The sequence below is a fragment of the Ovis canadensis genome, chromosome 25 (assembly GCF_042477335.2).
Source record: "Ovis canadensis isolate MfBH-ARS-UI-01 breed Bighorn chromosome 25, ARS-UI_OviCan_v2, whole genome shotgun sequence".
NCBI lineage: Eukaryota > Metazoa > Chordata > Mammalia > Artiodactyla > Bovidae > Ovis > Ovis canadensis.
In genome coordinates this window covers 51,087,850-51,111,807 of record NC_091269.1, presented here as the reverse complement: position 1 = coordinate 51,111,807, position 23,958 = coordinate 51,087,850, and the positions used below count along the sequence as shown (strand labels likewise).

Genomic DNA, 23,958 nt, shown 5'->3' with positions numbered 1-23,958 from the left:
TTTAGGTTGAGAGTCTGTTGCCATGATGTCCACTTGCTCCAGCATCATTCGTTGAAGACGGTGCTTTCTTTATGGAACGACTTCTGTATCTTTTGTGCTTTGTGGAGCTGATTCTGGGTCTTCTATTCTGTTCCATTGATCCATGTCTCTGTCTTCCTGGCAATTCCACACAGCCTTGATTTCTGTAGCTGTATAAGTCTTGAAATCAAGTAGAATGATCCCTCCCATTTTATTCTTTATTTTAAAAATCAGTTTAGTCATTCTAATTCCTTGCCTTTCCATATACATGTTAGAATAGTCTTGGCTATTCTAAAAGTCTTCCTGGCATTTCTATCAGAATTGCATTAAACCCCTACCTAGATAAATTTGGGGCAAATTTCTGAGGCTTAAAAACTGTGAAAACCCACTGATTCAGGAAGCCTTGACCTGATCCTCGGATTTATTAGGAAGCTGGTGCGTAGTGTGAGGGAGATGGGCGTGGTCCACTTCGTTTCGCAGTGGACTCGGCTGGGATACTCTGCCCCCCAGAGGGCCGTTGCCATGACTCTCTCGTCGTCTGCAGGGAGCAGATGGAATCCCAGTTGGAAAAGGAGGCCCGGTTCCGGCAGCTGATGGCCCACAGCTCGCACGACTCGGCCATCGACACAGACTCTATGGAGTGGGAAACAGAAGTTGTGGAGTTCGAAAGGGAGACGGTAAACTGCCCGCAGGTCTTTTTCTCCCCAGCTCTCCTCAACATGCAGGCTTGGGACGGAAGTGAGAGGGGGCCGGCCCTCTCACAGTGCCCTCCAGCATCATGGCTGCTAGTTGGGAGGTCAGCTTTTGCTCCCGGGGCGCAGATGCATCCTTTGCCAGCACTTGTCCGAGCCAGGTAGCATCCGCAGCTTGGCCTCCTATATCCCCTGGCAGATGTTGGCAGTGCATGGAGAGCAGAGCATGAGGGGGCTGTGTGTCTGCAGTGGCAGAGAGGGGTGGATCACAGCTGCTCAGAGCTTTCATCCTGGGGACCAAGTGCCCCGTCAGAGTGAAGGGACAACCCCCGCATTGGAGTGAGTGGCCAGAGGTGTAAGTGCCAAGTGTTTCTCACCCCTGCTTAAAGTGAGCTGTTGCTGCTGTTCTTGGCAGGAGGATATTGACTTGAAAGCACTTGGGTTCGATATGGCAGAAGGTGTGAACGAGCCTTGTTTGCCGGGGGACTGTGGCATATTTGTCACTAAGGTGGACAAAGGAAGCATCGCTGATGGCCGCTTACGGTAAGCGTCAGGACCCCGGCTCTGGCGGGGAGGGGGACGTTTCCCTTTGACCTAATGCAGAGGACCTGGAGGAGAGCCAGGTGACATTGATAAGATATTTCTTTTTTAAGGAAATTATTTTTGGCTGTGCTGGGTCTTCCTCGCCGCACAGACTTTCTCTAGTTGCAGCAAGCAGGGGGTGCTCTCTGCTTGTGGTGTGGAGGCATCTCACTGCAGCGGCTTCTCTTGTTGCAGGGCACAGGCCGTAGGGCACACGGGCTCTGTAGTGGTAGTTCCGGGCTCTAGAGCACAGGCTCAATAGCTGTGGCTCGCAGGCTTGGTAATTGCATGGCCTGTGGGACCTTCATGGATCAGGGATCAAACATTTTGTCTCCTGCATTGAGAGGTGGGTTCTTTGCCATTGAGCCACCAGGGAGACCACCAGCTGGCATTTAAATGAATGCATCCTAGGATCTGGGGGGCTCTTAGAAGCAACCTGAAGCTTGCAGGTTCAACTGTTAACCCTATTCTTAAAGGACACACCGACTCCAAATTGCCTCTGAATCTGATCTTTCTCCTTTTACTTCTGTGTGTTAAAGGGGGACTCAGGTGGTGTGTGTGAGAGTCTAGAATATGCATTGCTTGCTCATCCCATGACATAGCAATAATAACAATTAGCACCTACATAGTGCTTGTGAACTGCTAAGTTCAATCACTTTATATAAGTTCAGTCACTTTTCATTAACCTTTGCAATTCCATGAGGTAGGTGCTTGTTGCCTCCATTTTACAAATGAGAACCCTGAGGCCCAAAGGGGCTACGTCACACTGCCAGTAAGTTGCAGCACGTGGATTTGAACCCAGGCTGCAACATCTACAAGGTTAACTACTCTACCCTCTCGGAAGAGGAAATCTTTCTGAATGTGTTTGTGGGGTACCTGCTTTCTGGTGTTCTGCTCCCGAGTAGGAGCAACAGGCATTCCCCTGGTCCCAAGGCTTTCTCAGGCAGTGACCTGGCTGTGCCCCTCCTCAGGGTCAATGACTGGCTGCTGAGAATCAACGACGTGGACCTCATCAACAAGGACAAGAAGCAGGCCATCAAGGCACTTCTCAATGGGGAGGGGGCCATCAACATGGTTGTGCGTCGGAGGAAGTCCCTGGGTGGGAAGGTGGTCACCCCACTGCACATCAACCTGAGCGGGCATAAAGGTAGGGGCCGTGGAGATGGATAGGGTACCCTTTCTTGTGCAGAGAGGGTGCGAGTGTTTTCAAGCGTACCTTACTCCCAGAACAAGGCATTGCAGTGTGTGTGCTTCCCGCCGGGGGACCGTCTGGGTCTTGCGTCTTGCTGTGACTGACTGACTCACTAGACCAGACGTGATCAGGCCCCTGGATGGTCTGATCTGGGTGGGGTGCTGAGATGCATAGTTCATAGTCTGCCAACATCCCTTTTATAAGTTGATCTCACAAAGATGAGGGGAGATAGCCGGAGGGCTGTTTGACCCTGGCGGGGGTTGACTGTGGGCCTCTGTGGTTTGCAGACAGTGGCATCAGTCTCGAGAATGGAGTGTATGCTGCCGCCGTGGTGCCCGGAAGCCCAGCTGCCAAGGAGGGGTCCCTTGCCGTGGGAGACAGGATCGTGGCCGTAAGTCTTGGGAACTCTTTTTCCCAGTTCTAGACTCCCTGTCTCCCAGTTCCCACCCTGGTGGCAACCACTTTTAACAACTCCTTGTGTTTTTCTCTCCAAAACTTGTATCTCCCACTTTTTTTTGAAGCAACAAATGTTTATTATCTTACAGTTTAAGCTCCCACTTTTTTTTTGTTTTAAACTTCAGATGTGGTCCTAATATACTGTGCTACTGCTAACCTTGCTTTTTATTTTTAACAGCATGCCTTGAGGTTCTTCCAGATTTGCATCTTTAAATCTGGTCGTTTCAATAAACTGCATGCTCCGTAGTGGCTGTTGAGCCAGTCCCCTGATGCACGGTCAGGACATTTTTGCTTCTATAGCAGTGCTGTGTGGCCACTGCTGTGTATTCCCATGGGGTATAGTTCTGGGGGGGGCGGGGGAAACTGGTGGATCAGAGGCTGTAAGCATTTATCCTGTGACGTGGCGACCTTTCTCCGTGTGCTCCAAGGAAGCTGTGGCCTTTCCAGTCTCATCTGCAGTGTTTGGGGTAGCTTGTTATGTCACGTCTTTGCCAGCGGTTTTTCAGATATGGGGGCAAGCTAGAGTTTAAAAGCAATACGGCCGTTGTGAAAATTTTTAAGATGTAGGAAAGTTACAAAGAAAAACAAAACCAACCAAATTAATCTACCCTTCCAAGATAAAAACCAAAAAATTAATCTACCGCTCCAAGATAATCACTCTGAATATATATTTTTAAGTTTTGATTTTCAAATAGTTGCTGAGATAGCTCAGTTATGATATTAAGTAGTATTTAAAAAGTTGCAAAGATAATACAGGAAGGTCCTCTATACCCATCCTCTAGTTACGTCAGTTGGCTACATCTTATGTAACTGTGGCATCAAAACCAGACAGTTGATGCGGGCACAGTGTCTATGTATAGATTTCTGTTGTTTTATCACATTTTAGATTAAGAAAAAATATCAAGATACAGAACTGTCCAATACTGCAAAGATCTCCCTCATGTTAACATTTATTTATATTTTTTATAATTCTATTTACTTTTAATTGATTGGTGATTGCTTTACAATATTGGTTTGATTTCCGTCATACTTCACAATGAATTACCCTTTATATTAACCTCCACAGTAGTCAGCATGTTCCGCCCCCCACCCCCTGTCATAACTCTGGCAACTAATTTGTTCTCCAGCTCCATCATTCTGTCATTTGGAGGATATTATGTAAGTAGGATTTAGAGTGTGTGCCCATCTGAGATGGCCTTTCTCACTTGGCTTTATGCTGTGAGCTCTGTCACGTGGTCGGCTGTGCTGATGGCGTGGTCCGTGATGCTGAGTGGTGCTCCGTCAAGAGCACCACCCCAGTATCACCGGTCGTCTACTGCGTGTACACTTTTAAAAAGGACTGGAGCGAGTCTGAGGGGGGCGTGGGCAGAGACTCGGGCACGTGGGGCTGTGGGAGTCTCTGTGATGCTGCTTGGTGTCACGTGGCTCCTCTGTGGCCTCCCACGCCGGGACCTCATTTTCAGTCTCCTCCCACTCCTGGGGGCTCAAACACATTTTTCTTCCTCTTTGCGTGTGAAGGAGTTCTGAGCCGTGGTCCAGCATCACACAGCAGGAAGCAGCAGGGGTGGGATGCTCCCTGGGATCCCTGGTATTCTGGTCCCAGCCAGACAAGTCCCATCCCCAGAGTGCTCTTAAGGCTGTGTATTTCATTTGCTTCAGAAGCCCCATGACTGGACGTTGAGGGCCTTACTGGCGAGGGGCTTTCTCTCCTTTGCCAGCTCCAGACATGGGCACCTTACATAACCAGGCCCGCTGTCCAGCATGGGTCAGCAGCTGGGCAGAACCCCTGGCCTGGCGTGAGCCTGACGGGCTCTTTGTCGGCCCTAGATCAATGGCATTGCACTGGACAACAAGTCTCTGAATGAGTGTGAGTCTCTGCTGCGAAGCTGCCAGGACTCCCTGACCCTGTCCCTCCTGAAGGTAAGCGCCCCACCCTGCCCTGGCTCTGCTCTCGCCATCTGTGGGGTGGGCAGAGCCTCAGCTCCATGTTCCCGAGCTGCTTCTCCACATCACTGGGATCCTTGGGGGAAAAGTCTTGATTTCTAAATCTAGGGTGTGCACTAACCCTGATTGGATCTTGGTTTAAAAACCCAAAACGGACAAACAACCCAGCTATGAAGGATGTTTGGATCTGGACTAGATAATTAGATGATCTTAGGAAATTTTTACTTTTCCTGGGTATGATAATGGTGTTGAGATTATACGGGAGAATGGCTTTATTTGAGGGAAAGGCATGTTGAAGCTGTTGGGGTGAAATGTCATAATATTTGTAACTCATTGGCAAATGTTCTGCAGGGTAAATAGGTATAGACAATTTGGCAGAATATTTTGAATCTGAGTGGATTTAAGGGCATTCATTGTGCTTTCCTGTCAACTTTTCTAAGAAGGTTGGAAATAGGCTCATCTACTTCATTAGGAGATATTTTAAAGTATTAGTTAAAAATTAACAGACCTTTAGGGGAGCAGTTTGGGGTTTATAGAAAAGTTATGTTAGTACAGAGAGTTCTCATATTATCCACTATCTCTACTGTTCATTTTGTGTCAGTGGGGGTACATTTGTTGCCACTGATGAGCCAGTATTCATACATTAGTATTGACTGAAGTGTTCATTTGACATGAGGATTCACTTTTGGAGTACATTCTATGGGTTGGGACAAGCGTATAAGGACATGTATCCACCAGCACACTACCATAGAGAATAATTTTACTGCTCTAAAGATCCTCTGGGCTTCACCTATCCATCCCCTCCTCCCCCGTAACCCTTGGCAGCCTCTGATCTTTTTACTATCTTTGTAGTTTTGTGTTTTCCAAAATGTCATATAGCTGGACTCTGTAGCATTTTCAGATTGGCTTCTTTCAGTTTGTAATATGCATTTAAGGCTCCTGAGTGTCTTCTCGTGGCCTGATAGGTTGTTTCTTTTTATTGCTGAATAATATGCCGTTGCCTTGGCATACTATAAGAAATACCTTTTAAGAATGAAGCTTTTACATTTTGTTTAATTGTTTAAAAAATTAGGCAGAACACAGTGCACATGATTTCAGAAAACGCTCAAAGCCGGGAAACTTTGTGTCTCTCCTGTGGGTTCCTAGCGGCCAGGCTGTAAACAGGCCTCACCCACGGGCGAGGCGTGTGCCTGCACGTCTGTCCATCTGTCCGACTTTGGGCTGTGTGGCCCATTCCCTACCACGGCTTTACCTCCAGGGGGGTTTTTCGGTGACAGCTCCAGGTGCTGCCGTCTCACCCGCTCTCTCCCTCACTCCTTTGCAACCCCTACTTAGGTGTTCCCTCAGAGCGCCTCGTGGAGCGGCCAGAATATCTTTGAAAACATCAAGGACTCTGAGAAGATGCTGAGCTACCGAGCCCACGGCCCAGAGGTCCAGGCTCAGAATAAACGGAATTTGATGCAGCACAACAACTCCACGCAGACAGACATCTTCTACGCGGACAGGCTGGAGGACAGGAAGGAGCTGGGCCCCCCTGGAGGCAGCAGCTCCTTCCTGCACAAGCCGTTCTCCGGGGGACCCTTCTCCGTCTCCCCCCAGGCTTGTCCCAGCGCGTCCGAGCGCAGCCTGAGCTCCTTCCGCTCAGATGCCTCGGGGGAGCGTGGCTACGGGCCGGCAGACGTGCGCAGCCGGCGGCCGCTGCTGCCCTTCGAGACCGAGGTGGGCTCCTGTGGGGCGGCAGAGGCCCCCCTGGACAAGGCAGAGCCTGACAACACCCACAGCGGTGGGACCTGGCCCAAGGCTGTGCTCAGCTCCATGGCGGGGCCCGAGAAGCTCTCTGTTTACAGGAAGCCAAAGCAAAGAAAATCTATCTTTGACCCCAACACTTTCAAACGCCCCCAGACGCCCCCCAAAATAGACTACTTGCTCCCAGGCTCTGGGCCTGCCCATTCCCCCCTGCCCTCCAAGAGGGTGGGACCTCTGACGCCCCCAAAACCTCCCAGGAGAGGTGACTCCATTAAGTTCCAGCACAAGCTGGAAACCAGTTCTGAGTCAGAGGCCACGCTGGTGGGCAGCTCCCCATCCACCAGCCCCCCTAGCGCCCTGCCCCCTGACATGGACCCTGGGGACCCCATGCACGCCTCGCCCCCTCGCAAAGCCAGGGTCCGCATCGCTTCAAGTTACTGCCCCGAAGGGGACAGGGACCCCTCCTGCCTGCCAGCCAAGAAGTCCTGTGACGAGGACCTCACCTCCCAGAAGGCGGACGAGCTGGGGCAGAAGCGCCGCCGGCCCAAGTCCGCGCCCATCTTTCGGCCCAAGCTCGCTCCAGTCGTGATCCCTGCTCAATTCCTGGAGGTGGTGCTTGATCCAGGGGGGATTAGGGCCCGCTGGAGGAGGGTGGGGCAGTGGGCTGTGAGCACTCCATGAAGGGGCCCATGCTTGCCTGTACCAGCATCCCCCAGCTCAGGCTTAGCCCTGGCTCCTCTGTTTTAGCTCTCAGCACCTGCCTGGGGGTAGGGGGTGGGGGTAGCAGGTAGATGCCAACAGGAAACAGACTCCCTTAGGAGACTGGAATGTCCCCGGAGGCGTGCATGGTGGTGGTAACATGAAGCCAGGAGAGGAGCACCGTATTGGGTGTGGGCTGTGGTTTGCTTATCTAGCAAGAAACTTTTGACTTTTACAATGGAACCCAGTGGTAGGGACCTACCTTGAAGAGCTTAGGGAGACTGTATAGCCCGTGTGAATCTGTTAGCTGGCAGGAGGACGGGTGAGGTTTTGCAGGTGCTGTGGTCATTTTTGGAGGGAGACATGGCTGTGAGCAGGAGAACGAATGTGCTTCTGTCGGCAGACACAGCTTCACGTGGCTGGGCAAGTCACGTGGCGCTGTTACAGACGTGTGCCCCAGGCATACACGTGTTCCACCTTCTACACAGAAAATCTGTTTCTTTGAAAGAACAGATTCTTTGTCTGGTTTTCTTCCCAAGTATTTCTGAAGGAAGTTCTACTCTTCCAGATGTGTTAAGACAACATGAATGAGTAACGAGCTATGAACTCTCCCAGGTGTCACTGCGTGTGTCCAAGTGGGAGAAGCTAGGTCGTAGAGGACAGAAATTGCTTGCCAATGCCCGTATGTTTCCCTGTTTCCAGCCACTGCCTCTTGCCTTTGGTTCTGCAGGAGCAGAAGTGCACCCCGGCCAGTGGAGAGCTCTCCCCAGATCTCCAGGAGTGGTCCCCTTACTCTCCTGGACATTCCAGTCGACACAGCAACCCTCCGTTCTACCCCAGCAGGGCATCTGTGGGTGAGCTGGCAGGGCAGGGCTGGGGAGGAGGGTCGATATGGGCTCACGAGGCCACCCAGCCTCAGGGAGAGCGGAGACGGTCGTTTCAGGGAGCTGCTGCCTGTCCTCAACAGAGCAGTCCCAAAGATTTAGCAGTTGCTGACCTACCTGGAGGGTTTCATTTTGTATCAGTGACATCTTTTAGCTTTTCAGAGCCTTTTCTGAGCATGGCACTCTGGGAAATAGGCAGCACTGAAGAGAGTTCTCCTGCTTTATGATGGAGAAGGGCCAGATGCTTGCATGGGTCCGGGGCTAGCTGGGTGTTGCGGGGCAGGTGTCTTACCCTACCCGTTTCCAGGCACGGTTCCCCGGAGTATGGCCCCGAGCACTGTGAGCTCCGTCCTGAGGAACCCCATCTACACCGTGCGCAGCCACAGGGTCGGCCCTTGCAGCTCTCCACCCATCCCCAGAGAGGCTGGCCCCCACGGGTTGCACCCCAGGTATGTGAGGCCGCTCACGCCTCCCTGTACCCCAGCCGTCCCAGCCTACCCTCGTGTAAAGCCACTGTACGTAGAGGGGCTCTGTATGGGGAAGGGACTTGGTAGAGAAGCAGTGGGACTCCAGGGGAAGTAAACTTTAAGGTCGCTGTCTTCATTTACCAGCATGGAGCTTGAAAAGGTATTTATAGGAAGATGGTAGTGATGGCAGCTGATAACTGAGTGCCAGGCAGTATGCTCGGACATTTATAAGCATCATCTCACCTGATTGCTATAGCAACCTTACTCTTAACTGTCTTTGGTTGATAGATGAGAATGGAGCCTTAAAACTGAATAGATTGACGCAAGGTCACGCATTGCTTCAGTTACTTGACAGATTTTAAGGTTTTAATTGACCATCTACTACATGCCACAGACTGCAATAGTTCTGGAGGGTTTTAGTGGAGAATTAAGCAGATAAACTTCCTCTCCTATGCCATTTGTGTTCAAGGTGCGGGGGTGGGGGGCGGGTGTAAAAAAAAAAAAAGAGAGAGAGAACAGAGCTACTCAGATCAGATGGTGCTGAGTGACCTTGAAGACCCTAAAATGTCAACAGATTAGGCTGTGAGAAGTTCAACTGGGCCATGGGGAGGACCCCACGCAGGGAGATGCTGCCGTGACCAGAGGGGCAAGAGGAGGCCAGTCGCACAGGACTTGGGGGAGGAGCTTCTGGGAAGGAGGGCCGTGGGTGCCGCAGCCCAGGTGTCTGAGAGAGAGGTGATGGGCTCAAGGGACAGAGGAGGGGAGTCCGGGAAAGAGATGGTGAGTCAGGAGGAAGGCACAAACCCTGCAGGGTCTGTGGCCATGATGCAGAGTTTGGGTTTTATCTTGAGTGCAGTGAAGACCACTGGAAGGCTGCAAGCACTGACGAGATGGAGCCTCACAGTTAGAGGAGGTCACTGTTGGGGCTGCCCGCAGGCCAGCCCTGACCTGGGCTGTGTCGTCTCCCCGCCCTCTGCTCTCCAGTCTCCTGGGCGGGCGTTCCTGAGGGAGGCGCAGGACTCTGTCCTCAGTGCCGTCCAGCTTCGTCCTGCCCACCTCCTGCAGGATTCAAGTCTTCTGCAGTCCCTGTAGAAAGCCCTCTGTCCCACTGAGCCTGGTCCTGGCCCGGGGCTTGCAGGGCCCTCTGCATGAGGCTGTGGGTGATCGCTGTCCTCAACTGCCCGGGAGCGGCTTCTGGGTTCCTCTGAGCTGGCAGAGGGCCTCGGGAAAGCCAGTCACTTGGTCCCATCCTGGTCTTCCTCCCGAGCTGCTCACCTGTCTGCTTCTCACGCAGTGTCCAGCACCAGGGCCGCCTCAGCCTGGACCTGAGCCCCAGGGCCTGCAGCGACTGCTCTGACATGAGAGCCTCCCATGGGTCCAACTCCCTGCCCTCCAGCGCCCGCCTCGGTAACTGCGCTACTGGAGCCTTCTCGCCAGAGTGGGCACCAGCTTTCCTTTGCATCCACACCCTCATGCCCAGACCTCCTGGTGGCCCCTCTCCTGACCGGGGGCCGAGGCTGACTCCATGCTGCCCCCAGAGCCCTTTCCTGTGGCCTTCCTGCAGCTTCCCACGGTGGCCATGTTGTTCCGATGATCTCTAGCCCAGCAGCCTTGCTCACTACCCTGAGGTCATTCTAGGGGATGTTGCGTTACTGTTCACTCAGAGAATGCCACCCGGAGTCGAGCTTGACAGTTACCCCAGAAGGACACTCTTGTGGGGCTGCTTCCAGCCTTGTGGAGACAAGGCTACAGTGACCTCTGTCACCTGAGTTACCGTCTGCTCGGGGCTGGAGCCAGACTTGATGCCGTTCTGCGGCAGCCTCCCCCTGCACAGATTATTCGCATGCTGAGGACTGAGCGTCTGCTTTCCCTGACTGTCCCACGCTGAGGTGCCCCCAGGGACAAATGGCCGGGCCCGCTTACTTCTGTGTAACCGCGTGTCTCTCCTGACGCCTAGGGTGGTGGGGAGGGAGTGAGGGGCGCTGTTCAGTCGCAGGCCTAAACTGTCGTCTTCTTGTGGAGCCACAGGGTCTTCGAGCAATTTGCAGTTCAAGGCAGAACGCATTAAAATCCCATCGACACCAAGATACCCGCGGTCTGTCATGGGGTCTGACAGAGGTGAGGCCTCCCTCAGGGCTTCCCTCACCTGCTGGCCCCTCCGTCCTCAGGGTGGGGGCTCTGGGCACCGCTCGCAGCTCCCCCACCACCTCCGCCATCAGTGAGTGCTGGCAGGGCAGGCCTCAGGCACCTGCGCTCACGGCCATGTGTCTGGGCTGTCTCGGCCGCACCCGCCCACCCCGCAGGCTCGCTGTCGCACTCGGAGTGCAGCACGCCCCCGCAGTCTCCCCTCAGCGTCGAAGGCCTGTCCTCCTGTAGCCAGCCCCAGACCTCAGCCGCCACATTGCCCAGGATTGCTGTCAACCCTGCTGCCCCTGGGGAGCGCAGGAAGGACAGGTGAGCAGGCCCCGGGGGACGGGCACCCCCGCAGTCGGCCAGCGCTGAGTCCTGGGAGGTGCCGGGGGTTGGGGAGGGCCCGCAGAGTTGACCTCCAGCGAGGCCGCTGCAGCTCGGGTCGCCTTGCGTTCGTTGGGGTCTTGCCGCAGGACATCATGAGGAGATCCTGGGTGCTCCTGATGCAGGAGGAGGGGCGCACCTGGCTGGCCAGAGAGGCAGGGTGAGCTCTTCCACCGAGTGCCCGCAGGCAGAGGTGGGGGCTCCAGCAAGTGATGCTGGCGTCGACCTGACATGGTGATGGAGTGATGCCATTCACTGCCTCCCAGGCCCTTGTTTTAGCACTGTCCACATAGTAAGCTGTGAAATCCCCGTGTAAGCCCGTGATCAGCAGTGTCATCATTGACCCCATTTAAGGGGAGGAAACTGAAGTTGGGGAGGTTGGAGTAGTCTGTTTGTGCTCACTTGGTTAGCGATCAACCTATCCTAATTAGAATCAGGCTCCTTCTTATCCTTTGCTTTTTGACCCCAGAACATAGCTGCATTGCTTGACCTCTGCCCCCCCACGCTTATTGTGAGATAAAACACACATAGGAAAAAAAAAAAGGGTATGAGCCATACACGTACAACTTGGCCATTTATTGGTTCATTTTGAAAAGCAGCTGTCCCTCCAGACGTGCCTCTCCTCAGGGCCATCCCTCCCTGCACAAACTCTGTGGGCTCCTCATCTGCTTCTGTTGTTCTTCAGAGTGGGATTCACCAGATCAGATTTCTATTTAAAGGGTTCTCTCTGGATGCTAGTGGGAGATAGGATTAAGCTCAAACTTACCTTTATTTAATTCCTTGCAAGGACTGCAGCTCCCCTGGTGGCTCAGATAGTAAAGAATCTGCCTTCAGGGTAGGAGACGCAGGTTCAATCCCTGGGTCGGAAAGATCCCCTGGAGAAGACAACGGCAACACACTGCAGTATTCTTGCCTGGGACAGAGGAGCCTTGCGGGCTACAGTCCATAGGGCCATAAAGAGTCAGACACAACTGAACGACCAACACTTTTACTTACAAGGACTGGAGCTACTCTCCTCCACTTCAGTCCAAAAAGCCGAGGGCCCTTGTGGCTATGAGCCATAGAAACGATGCTGCTGGCTGGGCCCTTCATTAAGGAGACCTCCTCTGACTTGACAGTCTGAACTTGTGAGACAGCACGCCTAGCAAGTGTGAACTGCAGAGCCGCATGTGCCTGTAACTGCCAGGAGGCCCCCAGGGGAGTCAGGCGCAGTGGGTATGGCTGTGTTCATGACAGCCTCACCTGCGTTGTGCAGACGGGAGCACACACTGGCCCTGAAGGGGTAAGGGGTGGGTGTGTGGTTTTACTGAACCCCAGCTCAGATCTTTGAGGGAACAAGATCTTCCCCCCAGTAAGGTGGGTTCCTTAGAATCACATGCAGTCGGACATCCCCTCAGCTTCCTCTACAGGGCACAGAGAACCAATGTGTGTGAGCCTGTGTGTGTCAATGACGCCTGCCTTCATGGTGCTTAAACGACATCAAGTTTAACATGTGTGCGACCTGGCTGAAGGACGGATTACTCATTAAAAATAATCCCTCTTTTCCTCAGTCTAAAATACACTGTCATTATTGAAAACTGGGTAAACTGGAAAAGTAGAAAGAAGTAACAGCAATTGAATCTCTGATGATCAGCGGTCCCCAGCCTCTTCAGCACCAGGGATATATTTCATGGAAGACAGTTTTTCCATGGACCAGGGTTGGGGGAGATGGTTTCAGGAGGATTTAGAAAGAAAAAAAGTTGCATAATTCAGGAGTCTCCAACATCTGGGCCTCAGACCAGTACCTCCTGTCAGATCAGTGGTGGCAGTTGATAAGAAATAACGTGCACAATGAATGTAATGCATTTGAATCATTCCAAAACCATCGTCTCCAACCCTGGTTCGTGGATAAACTGTCTTCCATGAAATTGATCCCTGGTGCTGAAAAGGCTGGGGACCACTGATCATCAACCAGAGATTTAATTGCTGTTATTTAACCTTTTGAGGTGGGGGTGTGTGTGTGTGTGCAATACGTACAAGTATTACATTTACAGTGTAAGTGCGTTTTATCTTATTTTATATATGTAAACATTTCCTCCTTAATGTTATGTTTCAAGCTATTTGTAATATTAAGTATACTTTACAAACCTCTTTTACAAAGAAGCTTTATTGTTTTGACAAAATTCTGCGTATTATAAAAGTTTAAATCATTCAGGAGGTTAAAAAGGAAGGATTACCTCCAAAAGGGCTCCCCGCTGCCCTCCCAGCCTTCTGCACGTGGATTCACACCCACCCGTGTGCTCTGGAGGAGGGGGGCCTGGGGGGTGGCTCTGCCTGGAGCTCAGGCTGCGTGCAGTGCGGTCCTGGCGGCTCAGCGTCGTGCAGCTGTCTGTCTGTCTGTGTGCACACTCCAGGCGTCTGTGCTTGTCTTCCCCCTCCAATCACCCCTCTCTTCTTTCTAACCCTTTGCACCTTCCAGATGCCTCCGCCACTACAGATCCCTCCTGAGACTGCCTGCGGCTGCCAGGCCCAGGTCCTCCTCGCTGAGGAGTCTGAGGTTGGCCTGGCAGGAGGGCCCCACCCCAGGCCCCAGGCCCCTCAGACCCACAGGGCGGTGGGTGGCAGCCTGGGGCCAGCGAGTGCATGGTGTCACCTTGCTCTCAGCCTCCCCGGTCCCATTTAAGTGCCTCGGGTGTGCAGCAGCTTAATCTCATGATCAATTTACATCACCCTGTGTACTGGTAAATACAAAACCTGATATTTCATATTGTCCCTTTGGGGGTAAACATCATCCCAGAAGGCACTTCTTTTCCTCCGAGGGCGTCTGAGACCCCACTGGAGGTTTGTAAATTGCACATCGTGAGGCCGTTCCTCTCCTGTCGTGGAAACCTACGTGCCCTTTCCCTGCGTATATCAGTGTTTATAGTTCACACAGACCACTCTGTGACTTTGGGACTGGTGCCTCTGCGTCCGTCTTGGGGGTCGTGCTTGTATTGCATGAGGTTGAGCATCACCCTGTGTGAAGGTGGACTTCATCGTGTGCCCATCCAGCTGTGTCGTCATAGGAGCGTCCACGTTCCCTGGCCCTCTATGCATAGCGAATGCATGCCTGACCTCAGACTCTCCCCAGACCTTCCCTTTGAGTCTGAGTCCCCAAAACCATTGGCTCTCTTCCAAGGCCCTATGTGGAGGAGCCACGCCATGTGAAGCTGCAGAAGGGCTCCGAGCCACTGGGCATCTCCATCGTGAGTGGGGAGAAGGGCGGCGTCTACGTCTCCAAGGTGACCGGGGGGAGCATCGCTCACCAGGCTGGCCTTGAGTATGGGGACCAGTTACTTGAGGTGAGTGGGAAGCCACCCTCCTCTCCCTCCCCTCATCCCTTTCTGAGTCCCAGGACCTCCTCCGTGCCCTCCTCTCTCCTTGCTGAGCCCATTCTCGGTGTTTCCTAGTTCAATGGCATCAACCTGCGGAGCGCCACAGAGCAGCAGGCCCGGCTCATCATCGGGCAGCAGTGTGACACCATCACCATTCTGGCCCAGTACAACCCACACATGCACCAGCTCAGCAGCCACTCCCGGTCCAGGTGAGGTCCCAGGCCTCTGAGGGGCATCTGGGCTGCGGGAGGAGAAGTGGAGGCCGCAGGTGTGTGGCTTGCTCCGAGGAAACCACGTGCAGCTGCAAGCTTTGGGGATTCTGCTGCTGTGAGGGGAGAGTTGAGCAGCCTCGGGCTTTGGAGAAGAAACATATCAAAGGAGGGCTTCCCCTCCTGAAATAGGGTATGGAAACAGGTGGCCAGGCACCCTGTGAAGCAGGAAGCCCCGGCGCATGTGTGTGGTAGCCAGGCACTGAGGCCTCTGGTGGATTCTCACATAGAGCAGTCCGACCCCTGTCCATGGGCAGACGCCGGACACCTGCCTTTGTGCTGCAGGTTGCAGGACAAGTAAGCAGAGAAAGAGAAGTGCCCCCATGCTGCAGCACCTGCGGAGGGAGGGGCCGAGATGCTCAGACACAGGAAAGGGGGGCAGCCGATTCATGTGTCCTCGGGCTCACTGGTGCCCCCGCGCTGCAGCGCCTGCGGAGGGAGGGGCTGAGATGCTCAGACACAGGAAAGGGGGGCAGCCGATTCATGTGTCCTCGGGCTCACCGTCTGTCCTCAAGTTGAGGACAGGCAGATCATGCAGGTGGACAGCTGAGTCCAAGCTGCCAAGGCGCTTGCTCTTCTCAGGACTCAGATCGCAGAGCTGTGTGACCTGGTCTTTGTTCACATCCCAGAGCCCAGCACCACCACAGAGGGATGGCTCTGGGCAGCTGCCTGCCGCTCCTTATTCTTCCTGTCCTCTGTCCCCAGCTCCCACCTGGACCCCGTCGGTATTCACTCCACTCTCCAGGGCAGCGGTGCCACCACCCCAGAGCATCCCTCTGTCATCGACCCGCTGATGGAGCAGGACGAGGGCCCTGGCACACCCCCGGCCAAGCAGAGCACCCCCAGCTCCAGGTCAGTAACTGCCTGCCAAGAGCCTTCCATCAGTGCACCTGGGTTGAGCGGGGCGGCCAGGAGGGTCATTTTTTGCAGCCTGTGTACATCCTCTGAGGGATGTGGGTCCCAGTGCTGCCCCGCACTGCAGATGGCTCACCAGCTTGTCAGGATTTGGCGTGGGGAGCCTGCCAGTCCTTTTTCCCTCTCTCTCTCCTGCTCTTTTTTCTCTAGTTTTTCCACTGACTCATTCTTAGCTCTACTTCTTCTGTTTTTCTCCTCCTCTTCTCACTTCACTTGTTCTCAGACATTGAATCCCACAGTCCTCACCCTTCTAGGCTGGGGCTCTGGCCATCCACAGCAGTGTTGCCCCCAAGGAGCTCCTGGTTTGAGGGTGGCAGATCAGTGAACAGGCGTGTGCAGCACAGCTGAAGTGCTGGGAGGGGGACCAGGGGCCATGATGGAGTGTGGCTGGGAGCTGAGTCACGGTGTTCAGGACGAGCAGGGGTTAGCCATGCAAAGGGTGGGCATGGAGAGAAGTCAGGAGGAGGGACCAGTGGTAATGTGGGCAGGAGGAGGCCCTGTTCTTGCAGGAACTGGAAGGGAGGAGGGGAGAGGGCTATGCAGGCTGGGTTGGGAGGCTGTCCCTGCAATCCTGGATGGAGCCCTTTCTCTGGCATGGCGTTAATGGACTCTTCACGGAAGTCATAGGCTGGAGAGTGGGGCATCTTTAGGGCTCTTCTTGTGACCCTTCACTGAGTGCACTTCAGTTTAGTCGCTCAGTCATGTCTGACTCTTTGCGACCCCATGGACTGCAGCCTGCCAGGCCTCCCTGTCCATCACCAACTCCTGGTGCTTGCTCAAACTCATGTCTATCAAGTCAGTGATGCTATTCAACCATCTGATCCTTTGTCGTCCCCTTCTCCTACTTTCAGTCTTCCCAGCATCAGGGTCTTTTATAATGAGTTAGTTCTTCACATCAGGTGGCCCAAGTATTGGAGTTTCGGCTTCAGCCTCAGTCCTCCAATGAATATTCAGGACTGATTTCCTTTAGAACTGAGTGGTTTGATCTCCTTGCAGTCCAGAGGACTCTCGAGTCTTCTCCAACACCAAAGTTCAAAAGCATCAATTCTTTGGCGCTCAGCTTTCTTTATGGTCCAGATCTCACATCCATACATGACCACTGAAGAAACCATAGCTTGGACTAGATGGCCCTTTGTTGGCAGGGTGATGTCTCTGCTTTTTAATATGCTGTCTAAGTTTGTTATAGCTTTTCTTCCAAGGAGCAAGTGTCTCTTAATTTCATGGCTGCAGTCACCATCTGCAGTTTATTTGCCATGAGGTGATGGGACCGGATGCCATGATCTTCGTTTTCTGAATGTTGAGTTTTAAGCCAGCTTTTCACTCTCCTCTTTCACTTTCATCAAGAGGCTCTTTAGCTCCTCTTCACTTTCTGCCCTAAGGGTGGTGTCATCTGTGTATCTGAGGTTACTGATATTTCTCCTGGCAACCTTGGCTATACTTGCCTGCAGCAGAAGTTTTGTCGCTCTCTGGCTCCTCCCCTGAGGTCCCACTCATCACGCTCCATTGCTGCCCCGTTGCCTCTGCTCAGGTTATTTGCTAGCCTTTCAGCGCCCCTGTGTTGTGAGTTCCTTGGTGGCTTCTGGTTCAGCACCCTCTGGGCCATAGACACTGCTCAGTAAACATTTGCCGAATGAGTTGTGGCCTGGAGGTTACCCCGGCTCTGACTTTCTCGGGAGAACAAAGTTAGGAAAACAAGTGCAGTCCAGGTGGGTGAGATGCAGCCCACGACGTGTGCTGGACAGCTGGGCTGGAAATCGCGGCGGTGAGGTCCACTCTGTCCCTGAGTGGCTGTGTGGCCATGGCTGTGTGCTCACCTCTGCCTCATCTTAGTGCCCTGCCTATGAACCGAGCCACTAGCGGCAGAGTCTGTGTCCGCCTCGCTCCTGGCTCCTGGTTCTGGGGCCTTATGAGACCCGAGAGGGGAGCAGAAAATGGTTAGGGTGTCACCGCTGTTTTATCTCTCTTCGCGCCTGCCTCCCTTCCTGTGCACAATTGAAGAGCTTCGTTTTCCTTCCTGAAAGGACGGTGGGAGATGCCACCAAGAAGACCCCAGAGCCACGAGTCGTCTTCATCAAGAAGTCGCAATTGGAGCTTGGCGTGCACTTATGTGGAGGGAACCTGCACGGGGTGTTTGTGGCCGAGGTGGAGGACGACAGTCCTGCCAAGGGCGCCGACGGCCTTGTGCCCGGGGACCTCATCCTTGAGGTAAGTTCTGAGCTGCTGAGCCGCAGCCAGGCTGCCCTCTGCCCACGTGTCGGGCTTCCTGCCATCTCAGGTGACATGGGAGGCGGGGGAGCACAGCCTCTGCTGGCATCCCCCTTGGGTGTTGAATGCTCCCCAGACCCACTCTGGGTAAGTATTAGGGAAGCAGGCATATCAGGCATATTAGGACCCAGCCTGGGCATCGGGGGGGCAGATGCTCTGCGCCTGGCAGCAGTAGGACCAGGATGGCGAGTGCCATCTCCCTCTCACTGGGTCTCCTGTTGGATGGGGGAGGCAGGTGGTAGGTGCTGAAAGCTGCAAGGAGCGTTAGCAAGGGGAAGTGCCATGTTTCCAGTGGGCCTTACTGGCTGGGAGGCTAGAACAGGGTCTCTGCTGGGAGCAGTGGAGGGCAGAGCAGGCACTCGGCAGAGGCCTCAGCCTCTGTGGACGTGGGGCAGATGGATGCCCAGTGATGGGGATGCTGAATCTCCTCCTTATCCCACTGCTGGCCCCTCATGGGTGCCCAGGCCTCCCTGCTTCTGCCCTCTGACCCCCGCCTCCCGTCTCTGGGTAGTACGGCGGTCTGGACGTACGCAGCAAGACGGTGGAGGAGGTCTACGTGGAGATGCTAAAGCCCAAGGACAGTGTCCGCCTGAAGGTGCAGTACCGCCCCGAGGAGTTCTCCAAGGTCAAGGGCCTGCCTGGCGACAGTTTCTACATCAGGTATCAGTGGCCAGGGCTGCCAGGGACTTGGCACTTGGGGAGGGGCTTTTGGTGGAGGCTGTTCCCTGTGAATGACCCTGTGTTTCTTGCCCTTGAGGGATGGGACTATGAGCATTATTACTTGGGCCCCAAATTGTAAGCTTATGATGAGATGCTTGTGACTTAGAAAAACCCTTGGAAGCTCCTAGGGTGAGACAGGCTCTCTCTTTAGGGTTTTGGGCCTGGGGAAGTTTGAGACCACTGAGCCTCGTTTTCCTGTGGCCCGTGCCCCTCTCCGGGTCTCTCCTGACTCAGGTTGGCAGATCCCTCTGCAGTGTTTGTGGATGTCGGAGCATCCAGAGTGCCCGGAAGTAATGCCGGAAAAGGGTGGAGTAGGGGGTGGGGGACAGGCATCAGGCATTTTCTAGGAGGCATGCAGCTTTCTTCATGAGATCTGAGGCCACACAAGAATGGAAAATACTGATTGACTGTGCTCCATGAGGTTTGGGGTCCCTATGTCTAGGCACACCCTCCTCAGTCAAGGATGGCACGTTTCCATTCTGAGATGTTTCCGCTGTGTAGGAAGCATCAACTTTGATGTGGGAGGGGTACAAATGGGAAAGACTCTTTTGGAAGCGGAGATATGGCCTTGGTTCTTGGCAAAAAGGCTTTTATCTGATGGGCGTGAGGGAGCCCTGATCTCCAGGAGCCCGGGCTCCCTCCTTTGGGAACTGCTGCTAGAATGGGGAGAGATGGGTCCTGATCATGGTCTGGGGAGAGCTTTAGAGCAGGAGAGTGGGCCTGGGAGCTTGGCTGTAAGGGGTGGCCTGTGGCCTGACTCTTCCCCTCCGTCTCCCTGTCCAGGGCCCTGTATGAGCGACTGGCAGAGGTGGAGCCCGAGCTGAGCTTTAAGAAAGACGACATTCTGTACGTGGATGACACCTTGCCCCAGGGCTCATTTGGGTCCTGGATGGCCTGGCAGCTGGATGAGAATGCCCAGAAAATCCAGCGCGGGCAGATCCCCAGCAAATACGTGTGAGTGTTCTAGAGTCTGGGGCAGGGGCGGGCGGCACCCGTGGGGACGTCCCATGTGATGACGGCCTGGGCTGCTGGGGGCTTATTCTGATGTCGTCTCAGCTTCTGGTCTGTAAGTTTTGCCAGAGTCGCTTGTTCAAAAAGCTGTTCCAAGTTTAGGTCAGTGATGTATCCAAGTCAGTGCTATACAGAAGTGTAGCGGCAACTTAGGAGACATGCTTTTTTAAAATTATGTGTGTTGAGATATAATTCATGTGCCAGGCGATTGATCCAAAGTATGCAATTGCTTAGCTTTTAGTGTTTTCACAGATATGTGCAACCATGACCATAGTCAATTTGAGAATATTTTCATCATCTCAGAGAGAAGCCCTGTACCCTTCAGCTACCTGCCTTGTTCTGTCTGCCTGCCCCCTGTTGCCAACCCTGAGCCACCCCTGGTCTCCTTGGAACCTGTCTCTACAAGGTTCCCTGTCTGGACTTTCCATGAATGGAGTCACACATACAGCACATGGTCTTCTGTGACCAACTTCCTATACTTGGCATGATTTTTTTCAAGGTTCTTCCATGTTACAGTACATTTCTATGCTTTCCTCCTTTTCGTGGCTGGAATTATAACTTTTAGTGTCACAAGTGAAGGCTGTCTTAGCAGTGCCCTCTGACCCTCACCTGAATATAGGAGTTGACCTGCTCTGAGAACTTGCCCAGCATTGGTCTGTGTGCCACCCCAGAGTACTGGCATCAGGGGGTCCTCCGGGGCTTGGGTGCTGAAGTGGCCGGGAAGCCTGCAGAGGGTGGTGGGGGAGCCTGGAGCCCCGGCGTTGACCCTCCTTGGCGCAGGTGGGCAGGGCGACAGGCGATGGTCCCTTGGCCCTTCCCAGCACTGCTGTACTCTCGTCTTCAGAATGGACCAAGAATTCTCCCGGAGGCTCAGCATGTCTGAAGTCAAAGATGAAAACAGCGCCGCAAAGACGCTCTCGGCGGCTGCACGCAGATCCTTCTTTCGAAGGAAACATAAGCACAAACGCAGCGGGTCCAAAGATGGGAAAGACCTCCTTGCCTTGGACACCTTTTCCAATGACTCCATTCCACTCTTCGAAGGCAAGTGACTGAGCTGGCTTCTCCAGCAGGCTTGCAGGCTGAGGTTTGCTGTTCACCACAGAAGCCTCACTGCAGTGACTTGAAAGACAGAGGTTTGCTTTTTTCAGACGTAATTGGTCGAGGAATGTGTCTGGGCTGGGCTGGTGGTGCTGCAGCCTTCAGAGTGTACCACCTGTAGGATGCGTCCTCCGTCCTTACGGTCTCCCCATCTCCTGCCATCTCATCCACATTCAGGCAGCAAGGAGAAGAAAAGGGCATGGCAACAGTGTGCCTCTTTAAACAGCTTGCCTGGAAGCCCACTCTTCATTTTCCACTTACACCTTGTTGACTGCTTGCAACTGCAAGGGAGGCTGAAATGGCAAGGTTTTCACTGGTGCCCTGCTGGCTTCGGTAAAGCAGGTTCTCTTAGTAAGGAAGAAAGGAAGAATGGGTATTGGGTGGGCAAAAAGCAGTTCTTGCCCGGGGCATTGCCTCTAGTGTGTTGTGGGGTTATTCCAGGCTGCTTGGTGGTAACCTTCCTGGCTTTACTCCTGTGTCTATCCTTACAAGATCCTCCCAGGGCCAGGCACCCGCCCAGTCCTGGGGCTGCATGTCAGGGAGTGTCAGGCACCCTGTGGAGCGGTATATTTGTCCTGTAAAGCAGGAGGCTCTGATGAATGCTGGTCCCTGGAGCCCTGGGTGTGACTCCTTCCTGGAAGCTGTGCCCTCCCTGATAGGCAGGCTGTAGGGGTTGGGGGGCAGTGGGCCTCAGAAGGCAGGACAGCTGGCCGCCTCCTCCCCTGCTTCCTCACGTGTTATTTCAGGTCTTCGGCGCAGTGAGTTGAGTGAGTCCCGCCCTTGCTCATGGCCCACGGTCACGATAGTCAGGTCAGGAGTTGGCAAACCAGAGTCTATGGGCCAGATCTGCTTCACTGCCTGCTCTTATATGGCCTTCAAGCTGAAAATAGGTTTTTATATTTTTAAATTTAAAATGTTAAAAAAAAAGACTGTCTTTTCACAATGATAGTTGCTTGGTCCTCCTTTCTCTTTTCTTCTGTAGACAGCATCTCTGGTCTGTGGTGTATATCCAGGAGATGTCTTTGGAAAATAGCCACTTGTCTAGTCTGCAGTTCTTCAGTGTATTTTTTTTCATTATATGTTTTTAAGTTATGGGGTGTTCCCAGGTGGCTCTGGTGGTAAGGAACCCGCCTGCCATTGCAGGGGACATAAGAAACGCGGTTCAGTTCCCGGGTCGGGAAGATCCCCTGGAGAAGTGTATGGCAACCCACTCCAGTATTGCCTGGAGAAAGCCATGGACCAAGGACCCTGGCAGGCTACAGTCCACAGGGTCACAAAAAGTCGGACATTACTGAAGCGACTTAGTGTGCACACACATATTTTGAAGTTGTCTTTAAATAGTTATATCGTACTGTTAAATTGACCCTTTTATCATTATAAAATGTTTTATCTCTAGTAATGTTTCTGGCCTTAAAAAAGGCCAGAAAACTATCTCTATCCTGTTAAAGTATAATTATCACGCCAGTTTTCTATTGGTTAAGTGTTTGCATAGTTCATCTTTTTCCATCGTTTCATACTTTTTTACAGCTTCGTATTTACATGGCTCTGTAAGCAGCATGTAGGGTTTTTTTTTAACTCACCGTGACACTTCATCTTTTTTCATTTTATTGAGACATGTGTATAGAAAAGTGCTAATACATCTATAGAAAAGTGTACAGCCTGAGATATTTTCATGTTTGAATGCACCAGTGACAATTTTTATCCTTTAATCAGAGTACTGAATTACTGATATCATCACTGATACATTTACCATCTTACTATTTGTTTTCTGTTATCCTGCCCATTTTATGTTCCCTTTTCTTACTTTTTTTGGATTAATCAAGCATTTTCATTATTCTGCCCCCTCCTCAGTCTCTTAGTTTTTCTTCTTTTGGGGGTGGTGATTACAGCAGCCCTCACAATGTGTATCTGACTTACTACTAACATGAATCGTGACTTTGACCACTTCCCCAATAATTTTGAAACATCAGAACACCATGACTTCCTTACCTCCTTCCTACCTTTTGCTTATCGTTTTCATTTTATACATATTTTTAAAGCCAGCAGTGTTATTGATTTACGCATCAGTTATTCACTTATATTTATCCTTTCCATTATTGATTCCTTCCTGTCATCCTCTTTCCCTCTGATTTTTTCTTTCTGATGTGCACTCCCTTCAGCATTTCTTTTTTTTTCCAACGTGAGATATAACTGACATATATTATCGTGTAAGTTTAAGGTGTACAAAACGATAATTTGATATGTGTATGAGGTGCAAAAGATTAACCACAGTGAGGTTAGCTATAGTTAACATGCCCTTTGCGTGTGTGTGTGTATGCGCGCGCGCGTGTGCTCAGCTTCTCACTCAGGTCTGACTCTTTGCGGCCCCGTGGACTGTGCCCTTGTGATGATCTTTAGCATTCCTTGTGATGCAGGTTTGTTGGTGACAGTCTCAGTCTCTGTTTGCCAATCTTCCCACGATTCTGCAGATTTTCACTGGATATAGAATTGTAGATGGGTCGGTATTTTATCCATGCATTTTAAAGATATTATTCGTTGTCCTCTAGCTTTCACCGTGTATTCATTTCCTGGGGCTTTTGCAACATACGTTACAAGCTTTGTGGTCAGCACAGTATGGGTTTATTCTCTCACAGATCTGGAAGCCAGAAGTCCAAAATTAGTACTGTTGGGCCAAAATCACGGTGTTGGCAGGTCCGTGCTTCCTTGGAGGCTCTAGCAGGGAGTCTGCTAGGTCCATTGGTTTATAATGTTGTTCGAGTGCGGTTTCCTTATTGGTTTTCTGTCTGATTGTGCTGGGTTTCCCCGGTGGTGCTAGTGGTAAAGAACCCTCCTGCCAGTGCAAGAGACATTACAGGCGTGGCTTCAGTTTCTGGGTCAGGAAGATCCCCCGGAGGAGGGCATGGCAAGCTGCTCCAGTGTTCTTACCTAGAGAGTCGCATAGACAGAGGACCCCAGCGGGCTACAGTCCGTAGGGTCGCAAAGAGTCGGACACGACTGAAGCGACTTAGCGCAGCACAGCACCGGTTGTACCGTCCGTAATTGAACTCGGGATGTTGAAGCCCTGTCCTGACACTGTATCGTCTGTTTCTCCCTTCAGTTCCATCAGCGTTCACTTGACTTATTTGGGAATTCT

General features: G+C 52.6%; 1 protein-coding gene across 4 annotated transcripts in view; it reads left to right on the top strand.

Annotated features, from left to right (window-relative positions):
• The window catches only part of DLG5 (discs large MAGUK scaffold protein 5), a 120,303-nt gene that overhangs the window by 89,123 nt on the left and 7,222 nt on the right, over positions 1–23,958 (top strand). For 2 of the 4 annotated variants that reach the window (XM_069572549.1, XM_069572548.1), the window contains 18 exons: positions 563–695; positions 1,126–1,253; positions 2,264–2,439; positions 2,772–2,875; positions 4,768–4,860; positions 6,220–7,239; positions 8,060–8,183; positions 8,521–8,662; positions 9,975–10,087; positions 10,709–10,798; positions 10,984–11,134; positions 14,352–14,514; positions 14,623–14,756; positions 15,522–15,668; positions 17,753–17,936; positions 18,508–18,656; positions 19,500–19,670; positions 20,572–20,768. In XM_069572549.1, the coding sequence (XP_069428650.1) occupies positions 563–695; positions 1,126–1,253; positions 2,264–2,439; positions 2,772–2,875; positions 4,768–4,860; positions 6,220–7,239; positions 8,060–8,183; positions 8,521–8,662; positions 9,975–10,087; positions 10,709–10,798; positions 10,984–11,134; positions 14,352–14,514; positions 14,623–14,756; positions 15,522–15,668; positions 17,753–17,936; positions 18,508–18,656; positions 19,500–19,670; positions 20,572–20,768 (3,419 nt within the window). The remainder of the gene's footprint in view (positions 1–562; positions 696–1,125; positions 1,254–2,263; positions 2,440–2,771; positions 2,876–4,767; positions 4,861–6,219; positions 7,240–8,059; positions 8,184–8,520; positions 8,663–9,974; positions 10,088–10,708; positions 10,799–10,983; positions 11,135–14,351; positions 14,515–14,622; positions 14,757–15,521; positions 15,669–17,752; positions 17,937–18,507; positions 18,657–19,499; positions 19,671–20,571; positions 20,769–23,958) is intronic. The other 2 variants (XM_069572550.1, XR_011253131.1) reach the window with 2 other exon arrangements.